The 19,555-nt window shown below is 37.9% G+C and overlaps 1 protein-coding gene across 1 annotated transcript in view; it reads left to right on the forward strand.

The window, feature by feature from the left end:
* ptprja (protein tyrosine phosphatase receptor type Ja) overlaps window positions 1-19,555 on the forward strand; it is a 59,445-nt gene that overhangs the window by 22,355 nt on the left and 17,535 nt on the right. The window contains exons 2-11 of the mRNA XM_041219281.1: window positions 6,237-6,258; window positions 6,964-7,164; window positions 8,985-9,245; window positions 11,456-11,716; window positions 12,587-12,847; window positions 13,240-13,500; window positions 14,324-14,590; window positions 15,445-15,714; window positions 16,289-16,558; window positions 17,058-17,330. Of these exons, the coding sequence (XP_041075215.1) occupies window positions 6,237-6,258; window positions 6,964-7,164; window positions 8,985-9,245; window positions 11,456-11,716; window positions 12,587-12,847; window positions 13,240-13,500; window positions 14,324-14,590; window positions 15,445-15,714; window positions 16,289-16,558; window positions 17,058-17,330 (2,347 nt within the window). The remainder of the gene's footprint in view (window positions 1-6,236; window positions 6,259-6,963; window positions 7,165-8,984; window positions 9,246-11,455; window positions 11,717-12,586; window positions 12,848-13,239; window positions 13,501-14,323; window positions 14,591-15,444; window positions 15,715-16,288; window positions 16,559-17,057; window positions 17,331-19,555) is intronic.

The raw sequence follows: 19,555 nt of genomic DNA on the forward strand, positions 1-19,555 counted from the left end.
TCCACAGTCGTGACTAGTGACAGCGTCACCCCATATCATGCAGGGTTTCAGTAAAGAATATGCATCATGTGAACAGAATTGTTTGTTTCCACTAACAATTAAAGGGTCGAGAGCAGTAGGTTAGGAATCAGGAAGTTCATGAATATTTCTACAGATCAGTGAGCAGATAGAAGAAAGTTCGTTCCCTGTTTGTGTGTGCGTGCATTCAATCACATGTAACAATGTGGGGAACTTCATTCTTCTCTTTGCACAGCAACACAGAAAGACATGGGCATATATTCAGTTGATCTAAACAATGGCCCTGTTTAGATTAAAGAAGGGTATTTGGGTATCCATTTCAATGCAAATCAGACATCTAACAGATCATTAGAAAATTTCTGTCTGTAAAAATAAGGACCAGGAACAGGCACTTGGTGTTAACCTTGCTTAACTTTTCAGTGCAATAAATGAAACAAAAACAATATGTTTTTGCTTTGACTGCGATAAAATAAACCAGTGCATATGGCAATTAAACAACAGGGTTGCACATAAATCAATACAAAGAGCAAACCAATGTAGTTGTAAATAAACTGTGAATCAATAGACTTGTAATACGATTCCAATACACATGCCAGCATTCCAATGTAATTGTGGATATAATGAATCATGTTTTCCTAATCAGCGCCTCATACGTGACCTTTCAACACACGCTGCACTGTATGTTGGTTGCACCTGCTTTACCTGTAACTCATGAAGCTCCACAACCTAGAACACTTTACAACTACAGGCTTGTTCTGCCCCTTTTAAAAGAAAAATGGAAAGTTTCGTTTCTTCTGAAATGACGACCAGAAACCAGTAAGGTAAACATCTATTATAAAAGAAGCAAGACAAACGTGTAAGACTGGTTGTGCACAGGCATTGTTTGCTCTGTAAATAGTTCTGCTATAAAGGACTCCCTTTGTGTTGTTGAAACAAGATCACCTTCGTCACAAAGAGGATCTCTTATCGTACTGTACATTTCTTGTCAGGCAACTACTGTAACATGAAACTTCGAGTTTACCAAAAATTTTTTTGCCTAGCTTTGCTGTAGTTCTGTGGTTTAATGAAATCTAAGTACTCTAGTTATTTCTCCGTCACTGTTTTATTACCAGCAACTGATGTGTGGCTGCTAACTGAAAGCGATCAGATGATAGGATGATAAAATTAGCATACAGGAATGATAATCAGGGCTGTAGAGAAAATCATAGCGCTGGCTCCCTTTTTCTCAACTGATTTTTAAAGTCGCTGTGGCTTCTTGGTACCCCCTCACCTCCTATGTTGTGGGTCAGGCTCACTCCATTGGCCTACTACAGTTAGACCATGTGACTTCAAGTACAGTGATTAAGTACCAGGAAGCAATTGGAGTTCAAACGTATCCCCCATGTACAACAGTAACAAAATGCTTTTAAAACTTTTTAATAAGCACAGGCATACATTACTGCCACAGTATTATTAATATTAATATTAGTATAGTTTATTAATATTGGGCTCTGATAATCAGATTTCAAACAGTTCAGATCTATTTTATTTATTTACATCTGCAAACATATGTGAAATGTTGGGAAGGGTTAAATTTTAATAAGTTAAACGACAGCTATATTTAGATGCACCCTCATTTAGATTGATTGCATTAATCCCATGTGTTCCAGTCTTAATAAAGATGTATGACAATGTAGTGAACGCACCTGTTCTACAGACTTTTTCTCACTGTTGATCAGCAGGCATTGCTGTATCCTGGTACTTTAGCGTCCTCGTCTATAGCACATGCAATTACTGCGGTCAGACGCAAAACGATAGGGTTCAGTTGATTTAAAATGTTTGATTCAAAAAGGACTCCGATAAATGATCAAGTTCAAATGGGTACAAAAATGAAAATCAGATTGCTGGTAGAGAAAATACATTCATGTAGGCCTACACCCGTGCAGGGCCTGAGAAATCTTTGAAAACTTCTAAGCTAGAGCAACGTCTGAAATGCAGGGAGACCTTAAAAAGTGACACCCGAACAGAATGAGCCAAACTAAAGATTAGTTTAAACACACTTTTTGATAATCTGTATTCATATAAATGATAAGGAAATAATATTACTGTTGACCATGTTTTATTGTGGGCCTAATACATGGATTTATATTGTGTGCCTAATCTGTGATTGTTGTATCAAGGTTTATCTAATCAGCAATGTTGTTATCTATTTCTTTTTTGTGCAGCGCCATGTCACAGGTTGCTTACCATTAAAAGGGAAGTATTGTAGATTCAGATTTCGTTTTTATAATATCAGAGTATTCAAGAGATGCTGGCAACTAGGACTCTACAGTCACAATGAAAATAAATATGAAAATGTACTAATGAACTCAACCACTCCAAATTATTGTAAATATCATAAAACAGTAAGGGATACATGAACAATTGTACAAAATAATAAAAAGACATTTGAAGCTACTTACCCTTTTAAATATGGCCATTTTTAGAGTCTTGGAATAACTTATTGAAATCTCAGGGCAGGCAAAACCAGTGCAGGTGGTCATTTTGCACATCAAGTATGTTCTCTTTTATTGGTGGCTAGTTGTTTTTGTGTCCACATTGGAATAATAATAAAACAAATCTGAATTATACATGTGTTACAGAGAGAAAGTGGAGCGTTGTTGCGTGAAAACAAACAAAAAGCAAATATCTCATCTGGATCGCAGTTTTAAACATTGAAGGAATGATAAGCAAAGCAAACTTGAAACAAATTAACCTTTTATATAACGTTTAAACTTGCGAGTTGTTTAACTCAGGTTTACAGCACATAATGCAATACAGTGCCACCTGTTGTTCTGTACACTTCAGCCAACTTCATACAAAATAGATTACAGTAGGTGTTGACAGATTCATTTTGTGTTTGGTACAAGGTCTAGTTGCGTAAATACTGTATAGTCACTTTTTAGACAGTTAGACATTGCAGTGGTTAAATGCAGATTTTCAGAAGACATCTCAAATAAACCTACCATTGTTTTACATTGTGAAATGTATCAGCAGGTAAAATAAACTCCACTTATTGTTTGACACTTTAAAATAAGTGTCTGTAATTCCAATGTAACTAACACATGATTTCCTACTGATTTCAAATGAAATTCCTATTGAATTCAAAAGTCACAAGCATGAGTTTCCTCTAATACACATGAAGTAATAATGAACAGACACTTATTACCGATATTTTTATATTGTTTGACCTGCCTAAATATAGACCGGGCTTGAGTTCTTAGTGCAAGCAATTTGCATTGCAAATGCCGGACGCTTCTTACCATTCTTAGTGACATCTGGTTTTCCAAGTGGGTATTTTGGCTAGGTAGTTGAGAGAACAGCATTCATCTATGCAACGAAAGCTATGGTTATGCCTTTTTCAAAACTGTAAGACAATAGTTAAAAGAACCTTGATAGATTTGTAATTTATGTTTGTTCAGTGGACATACAAGTCTATTATATTAAACCAGCTTTTGATAACATGTTAGAATATTAGTTGATCGGGGTGACATCTTTCAAATATGCGTATCTGTTCCACAACTGGAAGTGATAGTGCTGAGATGGAAATAAATGTTTCTGCGTAATTTCTAAGCAGAGTACTCCACCTAGTGGACAAAACCAGTCAGTGTAGGTACATTTCAAACTGACATGCAACCATAGAAAGTGCAATGCCATCATATTAACTAATGAAGGCAGAGGCTATCAAATTCATATTTTTTCTTTACAAGTTTGACCTCCATATTTTTTTTTTTTTATTGTGCGTGTTTGAAATGACAAATGCTGCCTAACCATTCATTCTTCTACACTTTGAAATGAATATACCATGTCATAATACAGATTAAACTTACAAATCTAGGCTTGACAGCTGAAGGTAATATGTTAGTTTTATAGGGCCATGCAACGAAGATTACTGTACAAAAACAGAACCTGTAAACGTTTTTACCTTTATCGTATCGTGGTCCAGTTTGTTGATGTAAAAAAAAAATAAAAAAATGTAACCAACTGTTTGTTAAAATAAGCAAAGAAAAACAGTTTGCATGTTGTTTTGTTGGTTTTGGGTAGGGGGCTGAAAGCATAAACATGGAAACCGTAGGAAGGCTGAATTGGCACAAAGGCTATTCAGTGCATGCTGGAAATCATTCAAGCTCAAGTGTGCCTCTCATTTGAAAAGGATAAGTGACAATTTGTGAGGGCGTCACCATGCTCCCTACAAAATGGCCCAGAATAGCCGTCAACAATCGCAGAAGGGCTGTGCGGTCGCTCGCTGCATCCACACAAGAGAGCTGCCCCCCTTTACCCAGCATGCTGCAAGTCCTTCATCAGTATTCCTTCTATTCAGCTTGCACGTTGTTTGATGTTGTGATGGATCTAATTACTGTTGAGAGGGGGACGAGGGTACAGACACTTGTAATAAAGATGCAAATGAATTCAGTTGTAAAACATACAAGGAAATATAAAGGCTAATTGCATTCCAGCTGAGAGTATCTTGTTTAAAATAATCCGCTTCTACCACTAATTATTGGATTTATCCTTGCTTGTGAAAGCACGGCGATATACATGTGGTGTAGGTGGGGGTTTAAAACATGTGTTACTGTTGCTTGTTTACAGCCCAGTGACATGGCCGTGTTACTACCATAAAGTATACTGATACAAGCAGCAGTTAACTGTTAAAACAGAAACGCTAGCATGCACTGGTAAATGTTTAGTACACAAAGGCACCTGTTTTAGTTATCTAAATAGTGGTAGTATTTAGATCGACTGCTGTTTAGACCAATTAAATAGACCTGCTATATTTTAATGAAGAGATTTGCTATAATGCACAACAGGGGTGACACTTGGCAGCTGCACTGTTAAAAGTCAGTTGGCCACTTTGCAGCGCTGCTGTGAACAAACTGTCCGAACTGATTTAGAGGTTGTCGTTGAAACAGGGCAGAGGCTGGGTGTGACAAAGGGTGCCAAAAAATGTAATGCAGATTCACACAAAAGGACTGACACCCTTCCTAGCTTTCCATGCAAATGTATCCAATTCTAAGTGATATTTTTACCAACATGGATATCTACAGTATGTACTGCATATGGATATTCTTCTGAACGCTTTCAATTACACTAAGAATTGTTACATAAAATATTTCAATTTGACACACAGGGCAAAAAGCCCTTAGAAAATTGCAATTTTAATTGTTATAAACATTCATAATTTCAAATTCAGGTGTTGTACATAGTTATCCACATTTCCTGGAAATAATTTAAATGGGAATTGGAGCTTTTTGCATTGAAAAGATCGGAAGGTGTCATTCTGTTTAGGCACCGCTATATACATTAGTCCCACTCCAGGTCTCCTGATGAGCTGGCCACTTTATGTCTAAGTAGCAATTCTTCCAGATTTTAAATGAAAACACAAAAATAAAGCATATGTGAGCCACTGTACAATACTGCTGAAGAAACATTCCGAATAAGTAGGCAAATGTAAAAAACTACGATAAAATGTTTGTGTACATAGTGTTGATAATATTACCAACTGACTCCCAGATGATTTAGTAAGTACTAGTTTGAGAAGCACTGAGCCACAGGGTCTTTTTGTAATTTTGAAGTTTTAACCCATGTTGCACGGCTCAAAACAATGTTATCATCACATTTCAAATGTGTTTTAAATCGGGGCGACAACATCCACTTTGCAGAGGCCGCGTGTTTGTTCTAATCTCAGACACGTTATGTGCATTAGCATTGGGGTCTTGTACGTTTCTTATTGATGGTTCAAAAAGAATAATATACTACCACAGTACCAGAATTACTTATATTGATATATAAAGTACTTTCCTACAGGCCAAATGTAGGAATAATGTGTTGTTACCATGGAACAAATGTAAATAAGCTGCCATTACTTTGCTATGTACCCCTGCTGCACAAAATACAAGTTTCACTAGTATTGGCCACTAGATTAGTATTATGTGTTTATTTAACAGACACCTTTATCCAAGGCAACTTACAGAGATTAGGGTGTGTGAACTATGCATCAGCTACAGAGTTACTTATAACGTCTCACAACAATGTTAAATGATTTGCTCAGGGTCACACAGCGAGTCAGTGGTTGAGCCAGGATGTGAACCGGGGACTGCTAGTTAGAGGCCCGTTTCTTCAACCACTGGACCACACAAGGATCCCGTTATACCAAGAGCTGTATAGCTGAAGTGATGACAATTTTTTTTTTTCTCTTGCAGGTTTCAAGTGTACATTCCCAATGTAAGTACTTCTAAACCTGTTTTGTCATTTAAAATACCAGTTATAACTTTTCATTGGAATATTATTTGAAAACAATATTATCCTAACAAAGGTTTTCTATAATACAGTTATAGCATCAATATCAATAACACATCAGACAAAACTGTAGTTAACTAGTTAAAATATACAGCAGAATCACAGTCACCTGCCGTAGATACATACAACTTTGACTAGATCAACCACAGACATAAGAGCAAGAGCCAGTGTTATCTAGTGATCTGTTACTGTGACTCCTGTTTCCTTTAGTTTATCAGGCAATACACAGCAGTGGGGTAGCTGGTACTAACATTAACAACACAGGCCGCTCTAACCTACATTACATGTCTATGGCAGGCAAATAAAAATGAACTCACAGTCAAAGCAAAACCTTAAAAGGCTTATCAAATAATAGTAAAAAAGGGACAGTAACTAGTAAAATGTCAATCTTACTTCTACTGTCAATCTACTTCCTCTTTAACACTGATAAGTTATATGCCGTTTGTTACTAGTTAGGAAACATTAACACATTTACTTAACATTGTACTTTAAATCTGTCCCTATGCGCCTGCACTGTCCTCTTCCCTATGATGTACTGTTCATAATATTTCACCACTAGCATATCTTGGAACCATTCTATATGTAGTGTGTGGTTTTTTAGGCTTTTTTATTTATTTTTATTTTTTTAAGGTAACCCTGGTTGTGCAGTAAATCCAACAATAAGTACAACTGAAATTAACATCAACACTCCAAATCAGACTATAGTTAAAACAGAGCCTACTGGTAATGTGAGTTCAGATGGCCTAAAAGTTAGTGGACTGACCCAAGGGACCACATACAATGTAACATTCAACATCGGTTCTGGCCTGTGCTGTCAAGCTATCACAACAAGTAAGTACGAAAAAAAAAAAAAAACTTGTTTTTATGAAAGTTAAATGTTGGTTTGGTCTGCTGTGATTCTTTGATGCAAGCATGTGAACTTCATCGTATGCTGTAGTGTCTTTGGTGTTAGTGGCTGGTAGCCAGAGCTCAACCAACACCCCAACATGGTGTCGGGGGACTGTTTGTTGAAGGAACCTTGCTAATCAAACGACCAAGGTCTGTTTTTCTAGGAAGACAAGTTGTATGGCTAAATCTCACAAAATGTCAATATTATTATATAATTACAAAGTTATATAATAAAGTATTATTATATAATTTGCAATAATTATATAATATAATATAAAAAAAGTATTGGTATTCCAGTGGTTAAAGCAAAGGGCTTGATACCATGTCCCTGACTCACAGTGTGACCCTGAGCAAGACACTTAACCTTCTTGTGCTCTGTCCTTTGGATGAGATGTAAAACCGAGGTCTGTAAGTCGCTTTGGATAAACGAGTCTGCTAAATGACTAAATAATAATAATAATGTAATGTGCTGTTAGATCTGTGGGGAACTGTAGTGTTTTTTGTAATTGACTGCTAAGGCAGCAATACATCTAGAGGTTGGATGAAGGTGTCAATCAGATAAATCAACATCACAACAGCATCAGTGTTGCTAAGCTGGTGATGTCCTGAAGTCAATAAGACTTCCTAATTTGTGAATCACTTGCGTTTCGGAGTGTAGATTACTATTGCCAGGGTTATGGTTGAACACCATGAGGAATATTTGTAATTTTGTATCATATAGCTTTAAGATTTATCATAAAAAGTGAGCACCCCCTTTAAATGCAGTGGACTGATTGGTAGCGTCCAGGCTATACAGTAAGAGGGTATCTTATTTACTGTTCACGAATGTAAGTTAATGGGGGAATAGTTACGTTACTCTGCTTACTGCCTTGACTCAGATCTCTTCCTGAGAGATTTCATGGCAGTATTACCAGGGAGTAAATTGGGAATTTGAAGGAGGTGGAACTTTATCGTTCATACAGTGCTATACTCTACTATTCACTCAATAAACACCATTACAGGTGATCTCAAGTTATTATAGACAGTACAATTTTACTGCCACATTGTTTCAACCATACAGATCTTTTTCACAAACCATTCTTTCCCTTTTGATTATGCCCCTGGGGATACTTTATTTTTGTTCTCAAAAACTACAATTCCGGGGTCCGTAAGTGGCTCAGCTGGTAAAAGCACAGCTGCATAGTGTGCAGGGTGAGTCATACACCGCAGGTTTGCATCGTGGCTGTGTGGAATCGCTGGTCTTCGCTGGAGAGTCTGAAGGGAGCATCACGTTGGCTCTGGCTCTCCTGTGTGTTAGGGAGGCAAAACTGGCAGCAAACCCAGCTGGCCAGGCACCCAGTGAGGTCGAGCGGGCACCTTCAGGACTGGCCTTTGTCCTCCAGAGGCCATTAGCTCGTTGACATCCACTCTCGAGTACCTGGGTGTAAAAGAGGAAGATTTCTCGGTTTGGGATCGGAGGACGCCCACTGAACATTTAGTTCTCCAGAGCTGTGTGGGGAATTGCTACAGTGAGGAGCAAAAATAATTGGGCATTCCAAATTGGGGAGAAAAATAGGGGTAAAATAATAGGGCACACTAAATACATTAAAAGAAAAACTCAATATCAACTTTATTGTTTAATTCCTCTTTCTTCATGCACAGATTCAGATACAGTTAACTGTGTAGACCCTGTAATCCATGTAAGTGGTATTCTATGAAATAATATGCAGTTAGTTCACGAAGAAAATATTGTTTATAAGTTTCCCTCTTTCTTGCACGCACAGAGCCTGACATCATCAGCAGCCTCAATGTCACAAGTGTCAACACAACATCCATATCTCTCAGCTGGACTAAACCACAAGGCAATAGCACCTCCTATAGAGTACAGTTACAGGGGACTGGAGTGGACAGAAATCTGACAGCAAACAGCGAATCCATTACGGTGACTGATCTGACAGCTGGGTCTTTGTACACCTTCATTGTCACTGCACAGGCTGCAGATAACTTGACAGAAGGAGACTCTGTTAACATTACCAAATATACAAGTAAGTGTTTAAAATAGGACAGATTGTATTATTGCTTGACTAATCTGTGGGTATAGCTGTGCTGTGCCAGGTGGGTAATTCAGTGACTCTGCACACATTACCCAAGGCTTTGAGATGGTGACATTGCAGATCATGCCAGGTAGAACTTCTTTCCTTTGCCTTTTCAATGTGAAACAGTTTCCTATATGATCAGAGCCTATGAGGTGGCTTTGCTATGAAGGATATTTTTTAAACCAGGGATTATGAGTGACACCATAAATATTGTTATTCCAAGAGGAAAGGAGATATAGTGAAGTCAACCATATGTCACAGTTTTGAATTTTACAAATTCTGTCGAACCTTGTTGCTACGAACACCTTGGGAATGGATGTTGTTCATAAGTGTGAAATGTCCGTAACTCTGAAAATCGGTTTTCAATGGTTTTAATAAATGTGTACACCTGCTATCTACACTCTCAATCTGGCGAATAATACAAGGATACAGCACAATTGCAATGCCCATATTGTTATGGTTCTACTCTTTAAAATGATACTGTCAATGGAAAAAGGCTAAATTTAAGTTACCGTTGAAACTGTAACTGTAGCAAAAACACAGATTTAAACTTCCAGGAGAACGTGGGTTAATATAATGCTTGTTTTTAAACAAAATACACTCACCACGCAGCTTGCTCAGTCATTCAGCCTCCTTTGGCTTAAAAAAAAAACAAAAAAAACATGTGCTTTGTTTAAAACTAAAATGTGCCTAGTAAAATTGCCCACACTTGCTTTGAAATCTGCCTCACCTTTGTTGGGATACATTTGTTGGTATAATTATTTTGCCTTTGTGACCAGCATGCCACTTATAGCAGTGCCTGTCTGGCTGCACTGCATGCATGGTTGAGGGATTTTTATACTTCCGGTTATAAGTGGGGTGTTCGGTAGACCAGTGAGTTCATAAGTTTGGCGTTCATAACTCTGAGATAGAGGCCTTCATGGGTCCAAATTAATCATCCCGACACAACCACGAACCGACAATTATTTACCCAACCCGATGTAAAATTCTTGTTATTAGATCCGGATCAGACCCGTCCCTGAAAAAACAATGGAACACTTTACCTTTCCCCAGCTTAGTATATGCATTGAGTAGATACCGTATTAAAGCCGTGTTTATTTCCAGTCAACCTGGAAATCTGGCTGAACTACAGACAGTGTTTATTCCGTCATGAACCTTCACAGAGAACTGTAAAATGAAATATATAATATGTTTGTGTAAAAGATAAAAATATAAATACATTATTTGAAAATCAAATGAACTGAAGTACGATCTCGTAAATGTGTAATTTTATTACGAACTTAACACAAGAGCAAATGGAATTGAGATGTAATATTTGTCTTTTGCAAAACAAATAACAATAATAATAAATGTATTATTTAAGAACACGACTATATACAGTCTGCAAAGGGGCAAATGCAATTAAAGTAAAACGTAACATTTCTGTTTTGAAAAAACAAACAAAAAATACTAAATGTACTATTGAAGAAGTACACAACACAATACTACAGTTCCAGCGATGTCTTCTCTAAAAGCTCAATTTTACTTTTTCAAACTTTTAAGTATTAAAACTGTAAACTAAACACTTGTCTTTCACTTCATATTGCTATTCAAAAACAATAAACTGTTGAAAGTTGCTGTTCCCAGAGATGAGCGGCGATTCACCAGTGTACGACCGACAATGCTAAAAACTGCCTCGCAAGCAACACTTGATGCTGGAAACAGAATCTTTTTGGCCAGCTTGGACATTAGGGGGAATTGTTTTTCATGTGTTCTCTGAAATGGCAGAATATCTCTGTCATCATGCATGGCAATGTTCTGTTCTAAGAATGACGTGACTTCATCTTCCACCTGTTCTCCCACATCCACATCTTCTCACTGACTAAATTCAAGCTGAAATTGTCAGCCTAAGTAATAAAGGGAGCAACGACCATTTCTCTAATAGTAATCGACAGTTTGTGTATTACTGAGTAAAGAAAATCAGATCCGACCCGAGCGTTGCGTGACAATTTTGTACCCATTCGGTACCTGTCGGGTCTTGGGTCCTCTACTCTTGAGGTTCTACTAGATCAAGATCAAGGAGATGACTTACTGTATCCAGTTCTGAAGAAACGTGCACTGTTTTAGTCATCTTCTGTTTATTTTATAAATTAACGGTTTCCCCTTTCTTGCACGCACAGAGCCTGACATCATCAGCAGCCTCAAAGTCACAAGTGTCAACACAACATCCATATCTCTCAGCTGGACTAAACCACAAGGCAATAGCGCCTCCTATAGAGTACAGTTACAGGGGACTGGAGTGGACAGAAATCTGACAGCAAACAGCGAATCCATTACTGTGACTAATCTGACAGCTGGGTCTTTGTACACCTTCATTGTCACTGCACAGGCTGCAGATAACTTGACAGAAGGAGACTCTGTTAACATTACCAAATATACAAGTAAGTGTTTAAAACAGGACAGATTGTATTATTGCTTGACTAATCTGTGGGTATAGCTGTGCTGTGCCAGGTGGGTAATTCAGTGACTCTGCGCACATTACCCAAGGCTTTGAGATGGTGACATTGCAGATAATGCCAGGTAGAACTTCTTTCATTTGCCTTTTCAATGTGAAACAGTTTCCTGTACGAACACTGGGCCTCCCTCGATCAGAGCCTATGAGTTGTTTTTTCTGTGAAGGCTGTTTGTAAACCAGGGATTATGAGTTTACATAAAACATATTGTTATTCCAAGAGCAAAAGAGATATAGTGACCTCAACCATATGTTACAAATACAGTCGAACCTTGGAGTTACGAACACCTTGGGAATGGATGTTGTTCACAAATCTGAATTGTCTGTAACTCTGAAAATCAGTTTTCAAGTAGTTTTAATAAATGTGTACACCTACTATCTACACTCTCAATCTGGTGAATAATACAGGGATACAGCAGAGTATGCAATACAGCCTAACTAAAAACTGTTTAAAACTAAAATGTCCTTGTAAAATTGCCCGCACTTGCTTTGAAATCTGCCTCAGCTTTGTCGGGAGTGATTTGTTGGTACAACAATTTTGCCTTTGTGACCAACATGCCACTTGTAGCAGTGCCTATCTAGTTGCATTGCATGCATAGTTGAGTGATTTGCATACTTCCAGCTAAAAGTGGGGTGTTCAGAAGACCGGTCAGTGTGTAAGTTTGGTGTTCGTAACTTTGAGGTTCTACTAGATCAAGGAGGCGACATACTGTACTCAGTTCTGAAGAAAGTTGCACTCTTTTAATCAGCTTCTATTTATTTTATATGTGAATTATTTCCCCCTTTCTTGCACGCACAGAGCCTGACATCATCAGCAGCCTCAAAGTCACAAGTGTCAACACAACATCCATATCTCTCAGCTGGACTAAACCACAAGGCAATAGCACCTCCTATAGAGTACAGTTACAGGGGACTGGAGTGGACAGAAATCTGACAGCAAACAGCGAATCCATTGCTGTGACTAATCTGACAGCTGGGTCTTTGTTCACCTTCAGTGTCACTGCACGGGCTGCAGATAACTTGACAGAAGGAGACTCTGTTAACATTACCAAATATACAAGTAAGTGTTTAAAACAGGACAGATTGTATTATTGCTTGACTAATCTGTGGGTATAGCTGTGCTGTGCCAGGTGGGTAATTCAGTGACTCTGCACACATTACCCAAGGCTTTGAGATGGTGACATTGCAGATCATGCCAGGTAGAACTTCTTTCCTTTGCCTTTTCAATGTGAAACAGTTTCCTATATGATCAGAGCCTATGAGGTGGCTTTGCTATGAAGGATATTTTTTAAACCAGGGATTATGAGTGACACCATAAATATTGTTATTCCAAGAGGAAAGGAGATATAGTGAAGTCAACCATATGTCACAGTTTTGAGTTTTACAAAGTCTTTTAATCAGCTTCTGTTTATTTTTGTATGTGAATTATTTCCCCCTTTCTTGCACGCACAGAGCCTGACATCATCAGCAGTCTCAATGTCACAAGTGTCAACACAACATCCATATCTCTCAGCTGGACTAAACCACAAGGCAGCAGCGCCTCCTATAGAGTACAGGTACAGGGGACTGGAGAGAACAGATATCTGACAGCAAACAGTGAATCCATTACTGTGACTAATCTGACAGCTGGGTCTTTGTACACCTTCAGTGTCACTGCACGGGCTGCAGATAACTTGACAGAAGGAGACTCTGTTAGCATTACCAAATATACAAGTAAGTAATTGAATCCATTAACATGAGCAAAATCTCATTCAGTACTGCTTTTGAAGGGTCAGGATTGTAATAACTGTGCCTTTTTAAAATCTGTTTAAATATTATTTAAAAAAAAAATTGATAACACATAAAGGGCACATAAGAGCCTTTTTATTATTTTATGTTCCCATGTGTTGCTACAACTGTTTACGTAAGGTGTGTGTATTGTTTTCATTTTTTTTTTTAACATTTTGACCACTTTTTTGAACTTTTAAATTGCATTCCCTGCCTCAAGATAGCTTCCCATGTACCTGCATGCACCTCTCAGAACTACATTTCCCATCATCCTCCTGCTCACATATGTAATGATGTCACTCATTAGACAGCAATTATCTTTTTCAGTGCCTTGCCCGACCAGGACAACTGACAATCATAAATGAAAAGAAATAGAATTTGCCTCAACAAAAGAGCTTCCCTACCACACCTAATTTTTTTTCTTTCTTTTTGTCTTTTTTCTTACTTAACTCTCTTTTCTTTTCCACCACTCCCCACCTTTCAACATTTCCCCACTACATCACTCCTCATCACCCCATTAAAAGACTAATCATAAATATGCCTGCTGTTCTCCCCTAACGCTCACATTGAGAGGGCAGCCCTTCCTAATGGATATAATGATACCACAATACACAGAGGTGCTAGCTGAAACATTTGTCTACTTCACTTAGTTTCTAGTTTTAATTGTGATTGAGCATCTGAAGTAGTGAGGGTTTCTTTTACATCTGATTCTGCATAACTTCTTGTACTGTATGTTAAACTTGACAGCTGTTTTTATCTTCTTTAACAGAACCTGAGAAAATACCCACTGTATTTCTGTTGAGTGAGCAGAAAAACAACAGCATGCTTGTGAGCTGGACTGCTCCAGCAGGAAATGTTGAAACATACGAAGTTAATATCAATAGTAGCTTTGGAGATGGTCAGACCAAAAACACAACTACTGGCACAATTTCATTACTGTTTGATGGGCTGAGAGCTGGTAGGATATATAGTGCCACGGTAACAACAATCAGTGGACCGTTCATAGAGAAATCAGGAGTTGTTCAAAATGCAACCTGTAAGTAAGAATATAGAAATACTGTCTTGAAGACATTGAAAAGGACTTCTAGTTGAAATTTTGTTTTTAAAAGTATTTTAAATTACGTTTAGTATCTGCTGAAAGCATTGGAAAAGCCTTCTAGTCAAAATGTTTATCATTCAGTTTATTAATTTTCTTTGTGTATTTTTTGTATAAGTTAATTCTGGTCAATATTCAAATAAGCCTGTTTTTGGTTTAGGAATAAGAAGGAAGGAACTGTACCTTTTGCAATGTTTCAAAAGGAAATACATGTGTTAGAAATTTAAACATGAGCTGTACAAAGGCTTGGGATAGTCAGGTTCAATGCAATTTGAACAATCAAATCAGGCTTCATCATTAATCACTGATAAAGACGAGAGCTTAAACACTCACAGTTCTAAAAGTTTATTTTTTGTGTCACAGGACCCAGCCTGACTTTACATACGCGTGGAATCAATCCTTTAGAAATTGATTTATTCAAATAATTTATATGACAAACTCAATCAGGTTTGTAGGAGTCAATGCTTCTGAACCTACAGTATACACTTGAATTAGATTAAGAATTAAACTTCGATTAAAACCTCAACCCAGTTCCATTTCGAAACCGGGTTAATTGCAGGAGGTTCTGTAGAGAAGATTCTGGAATGCATTGTTCGAATAGGTGGCTTGAATTAGACAGGTAGATGGGGCAATTGTTTGCTCTAGCCAGCAGGTGGGGTATTAACTGATCTTTATCAAATGCTGGAACTATTAACAGAGAAGCAGTGAGGGATCTGTGAGAACATTGAGCTAAAGCTTTTACAATAACTTCAAGTGGTGATGCCTCTCTAAACTGTCCATTTTCTCACTTTTAGATCCCAATGCACCTGGGAGTATTTCCAGTGATCTAAAGACAAATAGCTCCATCTCATTAAACTGGGGATTACCTGTCAGCATGGACCCCAACTCCTTCAACTTCAGTGTCACATACAGTTCTAATCCCTCTGACAGTAAAACACTGGTAACAACAAGTACCAGTGTTCAGTTATCTAATCTACAGTCTGGAACTCTTTACAGTATGTCAGTGGTCACTAATGGATTGATGGGATTCCAGAGTGCAGCAGTTACACTGTCAACATCCACCAGTAAGTATTACTTCATTTTTCCTGTTCCAAGTGAAGGTAAACAAGAGTCATTTTAGATGCAAGCCAATTATTGAGATTTGCTTTCTTATCCATATGCAGGGCCCAACTCCAGCAAATGCAACGCAAACACCCCCACCATGAATATACTGTGCATTTACCATAGTTTTCCAAGGCTTGTGTTTATCATACCTTTCTTTTTTCACAATAATTGGATGTAAATTATTTATGTAATTGATAACATGATCTTTTAAAAAAAAAAAAGTCGGTTTATTTTAAAGTTAAACTGGTAGTAGAGATAATAAAACGTAGGTTTATGTTACTGTAAAATGTGTACAGTATTTATTGTTGATGTTTTAAATCTAAAAATTTTTTTTTTCTGTGAAGCAGCTGTGATGCTTTTACATGTAAGTTACTACAGAAATGTGGGCTGGTTGGGAGAGAATGATAGCCAGGTGCCCAGCTTCTGTAAACTAGTCCAGAACTCAGTCACTAATGCAATTGGGCTTCATTTTAATTTGCTGGGGAGTGAACGATGCATGAGTACTGTAAAGTGTTTGTTTTTTGTTTTTTTCAGGACCCAGTACAGTACAGTATCTGAAAGCAAACAGTATATCAACCACGTCCATTGAACTCGAATGGGGAAAACCTCAGGATTACAAGACAGGGTATAAATACAGAGTCCAGGCATCAAACAGCTCTGGTGGTTTTGCCTTTGATGGAATAGTTAATTCTGAGAATGCTACAGTCAGTCCACTTGAAGCAGGCACACAGTATAACCTCACTGTTACAACACTGACATCTGATAACACTGATGGAACATCCTCATTGATCATTCTCTTTACAAGTGAGTACGCATTAATGTAAGAAGATACCAGTCATGTACCTGTCATGCCTACTTGCTGCCACATACTCTTGGATAATTAAGTTATTTTAGTCAAGGTTTGTTTTTGTGTTGTTTTGAATAGCACGTAAGGGACTGATACAGTCAGTACTCTTGTGCCAGCCACATATTATAACTTCACTGTTTCAGTAATACTGAATGATCGTCTTTATCAACAGCACACTGCACAAGTAAGAACTGTATTCTAATCTGGCTCACTAGGGCTTATATTATTTTAAGTATACTCTGATAAGGCATTAATGGAAGCATTTGTCTACAAACCCTTTTTTTCTCTGAACTTTTTGCTGTGGTGCAGAAACTGTCTTTTTCGTTCAAGTTTGGAGTGGAAATCTGCAGCAAACTCCCATGTATCAGCCCATCAAAGTGTCAGATCTTCTGGTATGACTTCTGGTATGATCCGAGGTGTGGATTTTAATGAAATTGTTGCACACTCTGTTTTAAGGACCCACAACAGTGACCAACTTAATGGCAGGAGCTCTCAACACCACAGCTGTAAATCTGACATGGGCCAGACCAGCTGATTTCAAGCCTGGATATTCTTATCGGCTTCAAACCACTGGCTCTCCAGCTCCCCAAATGGGGAATTTCATGGTCACTGTGGAGAATGTCATCATCACTGGACTGAATCCCGGAACCAACTTCAGCTTCAGAGTATTCGTTCTGGTGGCAGACCACATCACAGAAGGGGATCCGGCAACAGCCACCTGTTACACAAGTAAGCCAGCATTCTCAAAAAAAATTGAAAAACTAATTCAAGAATCATTTTTGGTTGCAACCTGGATTAGAAATGTATGTCAAATATAAATCAAGCAAAACAGCTAAAAAAAGAGTGTTTCTTAAATTCAGTTATAGTGCAGAGGATTCATCAACTAGCTGAAGAGGCCAACCTTATGTTGCTAAATGAAAACCTCCTACATAATCCATTTTGATTTTAGCAATAAAAAACACAGTAAAGTACATTACATGGTGAATACATAGCCATCATATATTATATGTATTTGGTCTAGTCTGGTTTTTAGTGAACTATATAATTCACTTTTTGGGGTTGAATATTTACCTAGACTGTGTCAGATCCAAAGACAAAAATGGTGATCTTTAAGTATTTACTTCCCAAAACACTGAAAAGTGGTGTGATGTAGGTCCAGATATTCAAAGCGATGCGCAATCCACTTGCAAAATTTGTGCCTCGCAAAAATATGTGCTTTTGCACAAAAATTAATATTTTTCAACACGACAGAAAACAGTTGCGCGAAGTTGGAAAATAGCAGTTTTTTGCTCAATTCGCAAATGTGTTTGTGCCTCGCAAAACCACCTGTGCATTCAATACCAATACATCAAAAATGCACAAGAGCTATGCGTGAATGAGCAGAATTGGAATACTACACGACAATGAACTGTTAACAATACCCTCCCATGCAGCTATCATAGGTGTACAGTACATACCAATATTCCTCAGACGATCTACACTCAAATGTAACCTGCACATGGAATGCAGACTCAAAGCTCAACGCACATCGGTAGCATTGGCACCCCCAAAGTTGCATGCCCACCCGCACAAATCTATAAATAAGCTACTAAATGGAGAAATGAAACAATGGACCACAGGATAGTGTAGACACTGTAGGCTATTCAACATATAACTTAAATAAAAAATATATTGTAGCAACCTGCTAACTGGATAAATATCAACATTAAGGAGATGGACAAAACATCTCTGTAGCATCAAACCCCACTCTTTATTTTACAGAAATGTGCCTGTCAGCTCCGACCCGTGCTCCTTACACTATACATAAACATATTTACAGGAGTGTGGACAGTAAAACAAACCCACAGTGCTGAAAACACTACTCTATTTGGAAGCCCAAAGACAGGAATCTCAGCATGGAGCCAGCCAAGAACGCTACCTGTGGATGCAGTCTGCACATGTGTATCCCTTACTCATGCTCCTGCTGAAAGCCCCTTCCAACTGCCCCCCACTCACCACGCACCCTGCTCCTACCACACCTGTATGGCATAGTCAGTAGCATGGAATGCATATCGTGGGTGTCAAAGTATGCTTCTGATATCAATGAGAAATAAAAAATAATACTTTAAAAAAAGTAGTCAGCTGTGTCCTTTTACCTGAGTGGAATTACCGGGTGAGTGGCATGAGAATGCAACTATACAGGAATATTTTACAGATTGAGCCCTGTGTTGCTGACGATAGGACACTTAGGTAAACGCATGTAATGGAAACATTCTCTGCCTTGCAAGCCTGTCACGCTTATCGCAAAACTTAGCTATTTTCATTCAAATTTGGCCTTCAGAGCAATTCAAATAATTTTGTGCATATGCACACATTTGAATGTAATGTTTATCATTATCACAGGCATTAACATGGCTAATAAACTAAATATTTAAAGGGCCATGTGGCAAGGTAGCCAAAGTGAGGAAACTCAGAGTTAGAAAGTACAACAAATAAAACACTTTTAATTAAATAATAATCACCACACAAAACAAAAGGGCACAATGGCCAAATAAAGACACACAAAACAATAACTAATAAACAACTAGCAAAAACACAGCTTACATACTCTCATTCAACTGCTACCAAACAGATCCTCTCACTTTCACAAGCACTCTCCTTTTATACAGGTGCCTGGACTAATTGATTAATTAGCACATCATTAGTCCAGGCACATTCCACGCATTCCTCACACAAACTGATTTACTCACAGATCCACCCTGCAGACTCAGTCACATCCACTCTGAACAACACAAAAACACACAAAGACAGGCTGCATCCTGCATTAAAGTAAAAATGTGGTTGTTTGTTAGGACATAATCTACAGTTAAAAGTAGAGTCTATTCCTATTACAGTAATATCAGTCCTGTCAATAACAATTGATGTGATACTAAAAGGTTTGGCCATAGATCCTATGACACATGTTTGAAAAGCAT

This window comes from Polyodon spathula, chromosome 19, assembly GCF_017654505.1.
Source record: "Polyodon spathula isolate WHYD16114869_AA chromosome 19, ASM1765450v1, whole genome shotgun sequence".
NCBI classification, from domain to species: domain Eukaryota; kingdom Metazoa; phylum Chordata; class Actinopteri; order Acipenseriformes; family Polyodontidae; genus Polyodon; species Polyodon spathula.